Here is a 10,437-nt window from a genome sequence, read left to right on the forward strand (position 1 = left end):
CAATGGGGAATGGAGCTGGGGCCAATGGCGGAAAGAACCAGAGCCAAAGGTGCAACAGGGATAGAGAACTGCAGGCCCAGGTGCTGAATCAGTAACGTAGGTAGCCAGGGGCAAGGTGGTGGTGATCCGCACTGGGCGTTTGGGGGTCGTAGGGCGGCACGGGAGTCTTTAGTGCGTCTGTGCGTCGGGGGTTGGATTCTGGGTGGCAGGGGGTTGCTACGCTGCTGTGCTGATTGCAGCCCCCCAGCCTAAACTATCTGGGTCTCTCTCCCCAGACTACACCCAGTGCCAGCCCTACTGCAAATCCTCAAGTGTTTTTGCCTGGCTGAAATGCATCCTTGAACTTCTGGCCTGCTTGGATGGAGAATGGTAGAGAGGCGAGTGTGTGTTTAGAAACTAGCCTACTATATAAATACATTGACACCTTGGGTTAAGAACTTAATTCGTTCTGGAGGTCTGATCTTAACCTGAAACTGTTCTTAACCTGAAGACCACTTTAGCTAATGGGGCCTCCCGCTGCCGCTGCATCGCCGCTGCACGATTTCTGTTCTCATCCTGAAGCAAAGTTCTTAACCCGAGGTACTATTTCTGGGTTAGCGGAGTCTGTAACCTGAAGCGTATGTAACCCGAGGTACCACTGTATAGAACTTATATTCCTTGCTCCACCCACTTTGGCCCCTGGCCCTGCCCACAACTGGCATGTGGCCCCTGGAAGGTTCTCCCCTCCTGCTTAGCAGGATTGCATAGATTTCCCCGCCTCTCTGTTCCACTGCATCCCTCCTCTCTCTCTGACACAAGCACATGCATGAGGTAGAAGAGGAAGTCTGGGATAGCTCACTCGGTAGAGCATGGGACTCTTAAATCTCAGGGTCGTGGGTTTGAGCCCCAAGCTGGGCAAAAGATTCCTGCATTGCAGGGGATTGGACTAGATGATTCTCATGGTCCCTTCCAATTCTATGATTCCCAGAGTGGCAGTCCAGAAAGAAAGAGTGGCTTAAGTGTTCGGCAAGACGGATTATACCGAGGGCCACATGAAATGAGATGGAAGGCCGCAGGCTGCAGGTTCCCCATCTCAGCTTTGTATTGTTTGGAGTAACCAACGAGGACACTGCCAGAAACTCATGCAGTCTCTTGCATGCTCTTTATCTATGTCTCCGGATTAAGGCCTAGCTAGGCTTTCATTTATCTGCTGGAACTTACAAGCAGCTTTAGAGGGTGGGAATCCCCATTGGAAGCTGCTTCTTATTCCACCCCGCTCTGAAAGTAAAAGAAATGTGTTCCCTTAAGTTGATATTTATGACACGGAAGCAGAAGCAAATCTTTTCCTGGGATTACAGTTTCCAAGAACAGGCCATTTGGATTGAGGGGATTAAGAGAGTTAATGCAAGGAAACCTCCAGGGTTCTACTCTGCGGCTGTGCTCATCAGCGAGCACGACTCAAAAGCAGCACCCCTGACGTCCGCGGGGGGGGGGGGGGGGCTTGCTTGCTTATTTATTCCAGGCATTTGTGCCCCAACTCTTCAGACAAAAAGGCTTCCCAGGTGGTTTACAAAAATCAGTAGTCCGTGCCTTCAGCCTTGCAGTCTAAAGAAAAAAGACAGGATGCATTAGGAAAAAGGAATGGGAGGGAAGAGGCGGAAACGATATTGCAGGCCAAATTTGAAGCCCTGGTGGCGCCTCTGCTCATATTAACCAACCCGGAACATGCAATCATAATCTGAGGTCCTTTTTTGTGTGACCCCTCCAAAAGAGGTCCAGAAGATGGCAACACGAAAACAGGCCTTTTCTGTGGTGGCTCCCCATTTGTGGAATGAGCTCATCTGGCACCTTTGTAACATATCTTTAGGCATTAAGCAGAACCTTTCCTTTATAACCAGGCCTTTGGCTGATTGAACTATCTGTGCCGAGGGGGCGTGGGAGAAGGTTATTGGTTGGTTTGTTCTGTATTTTGTGTTCTCATTATGCTGTAAACCACACTCTGATCTTCAGATGAATGAAAATTGAATAAATAATAATGATCACAAGTGGAGAGAGGGCCGTCATAGAATCATAGACTTGGCAGGGACCCCAACGGTCATCTAGTCCAACCCCCTGCAATGCAGGAATCCTACTTGTAGATGTCCCACAGCGCCCTGCTGGTCACTGTGAGAACAGGATGTTGGACTAGGTGGGCCTTTGGCCTGATCCAGCAGGGCTCTTGCATTCTTACGCCATTCACTTCTATCAGGATTTTTGGGAGATAATTTCCTGCTGGATTATGCAATGGGCTGGGAGTAAAATCTCACCATGTCTTTTAATACAGTGTCTATTTTAAGCCAAAGTAATAATCTAGACACTTATAAGCTTTCCTCTCTCTCCTCCCACTTCACAAGTCAAATCTTATATTTCCGGTGAAAAATTGCCCAGTGTGCTGCTTCACAGTAAAGTTTGCTCCTTCCCCAGAAAAAATAACAATACAGTATAATAACAACTAATGGCTGATTTCACTTATTTAAAGCTTCTTCTTTTTCACCACCCCCTGCTCTTTAGCCAAAAAGTCTCCCAGAGCAACTTATATAAGATCAATAACAAACAAATCAGTTCTCTGACCTCAGTATTGCAATCTAAAAGACACGCCAACAAAAAGCTGAAGGGGTTGAGAAGGGAAGAGGAAGATAAGCAAATCCAGGAGCCAGTTCTAAAAAGTTACAAAGTTCTTATAATGAACTTCTGATGATGGTATAAGAAAGGACTGAAAGAGAAACGGCTGCTGGAGCCTGATGGAATGTCTACTGCTAGATGACAGGAATGAGCTTGATGGAGTTGCTTTTTTGGTAGAGCTGATGGAGTAGGCTCTGCTCTCCCCTCTCTCTTTCTGCTGTAGCCTGATGGAATAGCTGCTGGTAGATGGCAGAAGAAAGGAAAGAGCCTGATGGAGCTGGTATTTCAGCAGTGGTGACGGAGTGGTCCCTGCTGTCTCATCTCTCCCTTTGCTGGATGGAATGCCTGCAGCTTGGATGCTTTTAGAAGCTGCATTGATGCTACAGAACCAGAAGCACGGGAACTTTCAGACGGCGGAAGAAGATTGGAAGAAATTCAAGAATTATCTTAAGAAACATTGTAAAATTAATGAGTGCTAGAATGATGTGGCTTTAGAAATTAAGTGGAGTACAGCTGTAAAGATTAAGTTAAAAGAAAAGAAAGGTTGACAATTAGATAAAATTAAGGGTGAGGATTTGCTGAACATAATATTTGAAATGGGAATGCAGAAAGGGGAGGTATGAGGAGGTCGGTGAAGTAAGTTTTAAGAAAATAAGGTTCTGAAATTATACTTGTTTTTTCTTTTTGTTTGTGTTTGTTTGTATTGTTATGTTTGATATAATTTGTGAAATTTTAATAAATATCTTATAAAAAAAACACATAAGCACTGGAACTTTCTCCAGACTTCCATTTCTTTGCTTTTAGCTCAACCCCCACCCCCACTCCAAAAAGGATTCAACAACACTTGGGAGCTTCCATCGGCCTGCCAAATCCTGTCTCTTGTGCTACATAAGCAGCACACTCACAGGCTGAACATCGGAAACAGATGGAATGATTGGGAGTTGTTATCGCAGAACTCCCGTTAGGTCACGTCTAGTGTGAATGGGAAGGAAAGTCCCTTGCTGAAAAAGTAATAGACAGCGCAGTCGGTTCTGGGTGGTCAGAGAGCTTTGTATCCAACTGAGCTGAACCCGGCTTCCCCCAATCCATCTTCTATGCTATGTCATGCATGTAACATCAAGGAAGCTCATGAAATCACAAACTAGGAACCCCATCTACAAACTAGGTAGCCCCCATCTACAAACTAGGTAGCCCCCATCTACACAAGCTCCAGGAGTTTCTCAGCCAGAAAATAAAATAGTAAATGAAGTTTGTATTTGGCACAGCTGTGTGATACTGAACAAATCCAGATATGCACAGGAAACATCTATACAATGTGTATTGTTATCCAGCAGATGTGTTTGAAACTATTTTCACAATGAGAATAATTTTCCATTCTTTATCGCTTTTGTTTTATGCCTTGGGAGACAATACGGTGCAAAAATTATGCTAATATCTTGATGAACAGCTCCTCATCCCCCCTCAAAAGGCAATTACAAGTAACAATTATGCTTTCTTTCCTTTGCAAACAATAGCATCAACTCTCAAAATATTTAGCATAGCCTGTGTACACACCATATATTTAAAGCACATTCCCCACCTCACCCCACCCCACCCATCATGGGAACTGTAGTTTATCCCTTAAAGGTAAAGGGACCCCTGACCATTAGCTCCAGTCATGGCCGACTCTGGGGTTGCGGCGCTCATCTCGCTTTATTGGCCGAGGGAACCGGCATACAGCTTCCGGGTCATGTGGCCAGGATGACTAAGCCGCTTCTGGCGAACCAGAGCAGCACACAGAAACGTTGTTTACCTTCCCGCCGGAGCGGTACCTATTTATCTATTTGCACTTTGATGTGCTTTCGAACTGCTAGGTTGGCAGGAGCAGGGACCGAGCAACGGGAGCTCACCCCGTTGCGGGGATTTGAACCGCCAACCTTCTGATCGGCAAGTCCTAGGCTCTGTGGTGTAACCCACAGCGCCACCCACATCCCTTACAGGGCAACAATTCCAAGCACCCATCACAAGTGCCCAGGATTATTTGGGGGAGAAAGTGCTTTAAATGTATGTTGTGTACTCAGCTATAAGATGACTTACAAGTTGTATACAGACCATTCTATAAGCTGTTGACAGTGGTAGCGCCATCAAGGTAGGACTTTGGGGCAGAATTCAACTCCCCACCCTCTGACTTAGTAGAAAGAGCAAGAGGACTCCGAAATGCAGCCAAGGTGGTTGACGGCATGTTTAAGTAAGTGCAGGAATACACATTATCATTCAGAGATGGGACGAGACTGTAAGACCATAAAGTTCTCCATGCTTCTCTGCTGACCTTATTTTGAGTTTTCTCTCCCCTTGCTTTTTGTGACACTTCTTTTAATTGTCACTACTTCATTTTACGTGTATATTGCATACTGAAGCCTTGATGTTATTAGAGACAGAAAGGCAAGAGATGAGCATTTGAAAATAAAAGTAAAATACAGAACAAGTAGAAGTCGGTCGCATACCAAAAAAATGCATTTTACATCACTGTTTAATAGAATTGAGACCAATTTTGCAAAAGAAACACATACACAACAGTGATCTTAGGCTTCTATTATCAGCTATTTAATTGCAGGTGGCATTTTGAAATGAGTTTCAGATTGCCCAAGTTGTTATTGCTTTAAAGGAATGTGCTGCTGTTACGTGTGTGCATGTGTTTTAAAAGGGGGGTTGGAAATCAGTGTAAATAGCTGCATCTTAACTATGATAAGCCAGTCAGAAAACAAAGAATAAATACAAGAGACATGAAGACTTAATAAGGTTAGCTTCTGCAAAGCCCATCATTAAACCTGCAGGGACCCTCAATTTCAACACACTAATGAGGCATGTGCTACAGCCTGCATGTGCTCTTCGCAAAATACTTAATTGGCCAGGAGCCAGGCTCAAGAAACAACAGACTATCAACCTTAAAACCTTACTCATGCTGCGGCACTTCCATGCTGGGGCACGCGTAACGGGGATCAGCTTCTAACCTCCGGAATCCAGATCTCTAAGGCCATCAAAATCTCCAAAGTTAAACATCAGAATTCACTCTCGCAAGACGCAGCGATGGCCATCGGCTTGGATAGCTTTAGAAGAGGACTGGACAAATTCATAGACGATCAAGCTATCAGTGGCTATTAATGCAGTTGATGGAAACCACAGGAGGGGAGAGCGTTGTAGTGCTTGAGTCCTGCTTGTGAGCTTCCCATTTGGTTGGCCATGGTGAGAACAGGATGTGGGACTAGATGGGCCACTGGCCTGATCCAGCCGGCTCGTCTCATGTCACAAGGACTGCTTTTGCTTTGCCCCGAAAATGGTAGAGCTGAAGGGATGCACACTCTGGCCTCAGCTCTGTAAGTCAACTATCCTAGGACTGCAGAGCAGAAGGGAAGCACATCCATTGGACATGGTGCAAAGAGCTGCTGGGAATGTACTGAATTTAAAGCAGGTTTGGGGAACCTCTGGACCTCCATATCTTGCCAAACTGCAACTTCTATCTGTCCCGGCAAGCGTGGCCAAAGGCCAGGGATGATAGGCGTTATAGTTCAGCAACATACAGAGGACCAAAGATTCTCCCACACCTGGTTTAAGGGCTTGTTTTGTGTGTGTGTGTCATTGCAATCTGTTGTAAGCCACTTTGGGGATCACTAGATCAAAAGGCAAGATATAAAATAAATATTGGGTCTTATGACTGTATAATCAATGGCTGAATCTTCTAAAGAAAGATCTGTCAGGAGCCCAGTGTTCCATATGCAACAGAGGATAGCCTGATCCCTCTGGAGAAAATCACAAGCAATGCAGGATAGTGATGTTCATCCTCTGTAATTTGTCTGGCACTTGGAGGCACAGCTGCTCTTGCACACAGAGACTTCACTTATCATGGCCATCCTATAGACCAGTCTCCCCCAACCTGGTGCCCTCTGGATGTTTTGGCTGACAGCTCTCATCTGCCCCAGACAACATGGTCAAGGATGAAGGAAGCTGTTGAAAACATCTTGCAGTCGTTAGACTGGGGAAGGCTGCTACATAATAATACTATAAGATGGTATATAATAATACTATAAGCTGTCTTGAGAACTGCAGTCAAGTAGGTACAGAGTAATAGTTTAAAATAGATCATTACATTTCAGAAAACAAATTAATCACCGAAAACTGACCTCAAAACATTTTTCCTTTTTAGCCTGATGTAGCAGTTCTGCCATTCCTGGTAGAAGCACAGGAAATATGTAGCATTCCAATAATTCTCTTGGAGTACCTGGACAAAAATTATTCTTGAGAATTCATTTTTATGCAGCGATATTGTTTGTGTTCACACATCATAGCCAAGCCATTATGTCCAGGTTCAGGGTCTCTCTTCTTTCTCTCCCTGGTTGATTTTACTATTACTTCTTTGTCTTGCAAAAGTACAATTCTAATTAAATATGTCCAGGTTGCTCGCTGGGGCAAGGCAGTTTGAGCATATTACGCTAATCCTGGTGCAACTGCACTGGCTGCCAATTAGTTTCCAGGCCCAATTCAAAGTGTTGGTTTTAACCTATAAAGCTTTAAATGGCTCAGGACCGCCTCTCCCCTTGTGAACTGACTCAGATCCTGCAATCACCATCTGAGGCCCATCTTCATGTGAGGTCCAGAGGGTGGCAACACAAGAACGAGCCTTTTCTTTGGTGGCTCCCCATTAGTGGAATTCTCTCCCTCGGGAGGCTTGACTAGCGCCTACATTACAGATCTTTAGGCGCTAGGCAAAAACATTTCTCTTTAACTGGGCCTTTGGCTTATTAACATTCTATGCCCTTTTAAATGTCTTTTGGAAGGGGGAATTATTGGTTTGTTCTTGTTTTTTTATTATGTATTTTGTGTTCTCATTTTGTATCTTTATGTTGTGAACCGCCCTATGATTTTCGGATGAAGGGTGATATACAAATTTAATAAAAAAATAATAAATAAGCTGTACTCCGACTTACAGGTTTTTAGGTCAGGCAGCTCAGGTGATGTTGGTAGGGAAAGGAGAGAAGGGGTCTTTGCAGCAATTGATTCATCAGTAAGAGGTGATTTGCTCTGATCCCCACTCAAATCTGATGAAGTTTCAGCACCTACAGGAGCCTCCTTAAAATCAAATTTAATAATATAAATACCCTGGCATAATTACAAAAAAAACCCACAAAAACACATTTTTAACAAGCTGATCCCAAAAAGGAACCCAGACTCAAAGCATAGCCTGGAGCTAGTGAAGTGCAGTGAACAGAATGTTATAAATGGAAAGGAGATCCAGATCCAAATAAATCCCCACTTATTCATTTTAAATTTGTATCACACTCTTCTTTCTAGAAGAGCCTAGGGTAGCAAACATAAATGTTAAAGCAGTACAATTTAATATAGAATAAAGCACTTTTAAATCATTCAAAAACAACTTAAAACCATCTAAAACTTTTAGAGCATCAGAGCATCTAAACACATTTTAAAACAGTAGTATATATATTTCATGGCTGTAATGGCCGATATCTCATAGCCATCAAATGCCTGGACAAACAGAAATCATAGAACTGCAGAGTTGGAAGGGGCTCTGAGTATCATCTAGTCCAACCCCCTGCAGGAACAGGCAGGTGTCTCATATGGGGTTCAAATCTGCAACCTTGGTACAGTGGTGCCTCGCAAGACGAAATTAATTCGTTCCGCAAGTCTCTTCGTCTTGCGGGTTTTCCGTCTTGCGAGGCATTCGTCTTGCGGGGTACCACTGTATTATTACCACCATGCTCTAACTAACTGAAATACCTAAGAATGTTTAAAATTTTCTCTTGAAAGTCAATGAGGGAGGCAGACGCATCTCACCAGGAAGCACATTAAAAAAGAAAAGAAAAAGGAACCACCCCCAAGAAGGCCATGTCATCGGGTCTGTGCCAATTGGGCGGTAGCTGGAGACAGCAACAACAACAGGGTCCCCCCTGCCAATAGGAGATCCCTATTGGCTTTACATAACTTCAATTTCCAGAGTTCCCTAAAAAGAGGGACTGATTGTTAAAACCACTTTGGGAACTGTAACTCTGCAAGGGGAATAGGGGTATCCTAACAACTATCAGCACCTATAACAAATTACAGTGGTACCTCAGGTTAAGAACTTAATTCATTCTGGGGGTCTGTTCTTAACCTGAGGTACCACTTTAGCTAACGGGGTCTCCCACTGCCGCCGGAGCACAATTTCTGTTCTCATACTGAAGCAAAGTTCTTAACCCAAGGTACTATTTCTGGGTTAGCAGAGTCTGTAACCTAAAGCGTCTGTAACCTGAAGCGTCTGTAACCCGAGGTACCACTGTATACATCTCTGGATTACTGGGGGGAAGGCATGATTCTGCAGAGATCTCCAGTCTCTACCTGCATTCATGGCAGAGATTCAAATGATATGAACAAATGGAAACATCAAGTCCTTCAACCTTGTTTCCCCACCCCACCCCGCTTCCTTCATCCTTTTGATCAAGAAGGATTTGCTCAGAGGATGAAATCCATGCATATTTCCACATGATGCTGATTTGTAAAGAGGATGTTGCCAGGTGAAGTGGAGAACAACGCTGTGCAAAACAGTACCTGCTACTTAGTATTAGACGAATACCTGGGATTTGTCCCTACAATGAAATCTGCAAAATAAGGAATATTCAGGAAGATAAGAAGAACTGGGACACATCAAACGGACAGTCTATGTCTAGTTTAGCCTCTCATTTCCTACAGGGAGCCCAGACGCAGGACATGAGGGCAGCCGCCAATCCCCATCTTTTGTTCCGCCACAGCCTCTATTTGGTGATACAGTGCCTTTGAAGCTGGAGGATCGACACCAAGGGAGAGGAACTGAATCCATACAGAATTGGAGACATTTCAGCTGAGGGGAAAAGCAAACCAGAGGTGACATGATAGAAGTTTAGAAAATTAGACATGGCAAGGAGAAAGTGGGTAGAGGGGGGGGGTCTTACTTTCTCCTAACACCAGGACGCATGGACATCCAAATGAAGCTGAATGTCTAAAGATACAGGATGGATAACAAACAAAAAGTGCTTCTTCACACAGCAATTGTCTTTACCTGGGAAGTAACTACAGGCTCCTGCTTAGGTTCAGGCGCAACCTCCCTCTTCTGGTCCAAAGTGTCAGGATGGGGAGGCTGCATTGCTTCAAATTCTGGGGAGGGGGAGAAAGAAAAGGAAAGGGGGGGGTGAAAGTGTCAGGTTTTCGTTGCTCCTCGGCAGTGCCGGATTTCCGTATAAGCTAAAAAAGCTATAGCTTAGGGCCCCACTCTCTTGGGGGGGCCCAAAAAAATTTAAAGAGGGGGGACTGGATGTAGATTTCCAAAGTATAAGATAAAAAACAAAACAAATAAAACCTACATACAGCAACAGTGTTTTGTGTTGTGTATGGCCTTTTAGGTCCAGAAATTACCATATAGCATATATTCAACACAAAAAACAGCGACAATTTGTTGTTGACAAAGGATAGCAGGACATTTAAAGGGCCCCTTTACCTTCAGTATATTAGGGCCTCATCAAACCTAAATGCGGCCCTGCTCCTAGAGAAGGTCTGGATAGATCACGCCCCCAATTTGGACCCAGGCATTTGCCGAAGATGCGGGCAAAAGGGGGGCAACGCGGGGGGGAGGGGAGAGGAGGGTCTCCCACCTGCGCAGATTTGCTCCCAGAGGTTGGGGGCCGGGAGTTCCTCCATAGCAGCCGCAGCAGGAGGAGGAAAGGGGAGCGGTTGCTAGGCAACCTCAAAGCTGCGGGCGCCCGGCGGCGGTTTCCCCGCTAGGCCGCGGCGCCTGTT

At 44.8% G+C, this 10,437-nt stretch overlaps 1 protein-coding gene across 5 annotated transcripts in view; it reads right to left on the reverse strand.

Annotated features, from left to right (window-relative positions):
* Positions 1 to 10,426, reverse strand: part of IQCK (IQ motif containing K) — a 32,892-nt gene extending 22,466 nt beyond the window's left edge. For 3 of the 5 annotated variants that reach the window (XM_083474545.1, XM_083474546.1, XM_083474543.1), the window contains exons 1-4: positions 10,293 to 10,426; positions 9,704 to 9,798; positions 7,602 to 7,743; positions 6,798 to 6,895 (exon numbers count right to left, since the gene is read on the reverse strand). In XM_083474545.1, coding sequence (XP_083330671.1) covers positions 6,798 to 6,895; positions 7,602 to 7,743; positions 9,704 to 9,798; positions 10,293 to 10,338 — 381 coding nt within the window. In that variant the 5' untranslated portion in view covers positions 10,339 to 10,426. Of the gene's footprint in view, positions 1 to 6,797; positions 6,896 to 7,601; positions 7,744 to 9,703; positions 9,799 to 10,138 lie in introns of all 5 variants that reach the window. The other 2 variants (XR_014518925.1, XM_083474544.1) reach the window with 1 other exon arrangement.
* Between the last annotated feature and the right edge of the window lie 11 nt (positions 10,427 to 10,437).

Source organism: Podarcis liolepis, assembly GCF_965112155.1.
Source record: "Podarcis liolepis genome assembly, chromosome: 14".
NCBI lineage: Eukaryota > Metazoa > Chordata > Lepidosauria > Squamata > Lacertidae > Podarcis > Podarcis liolepis.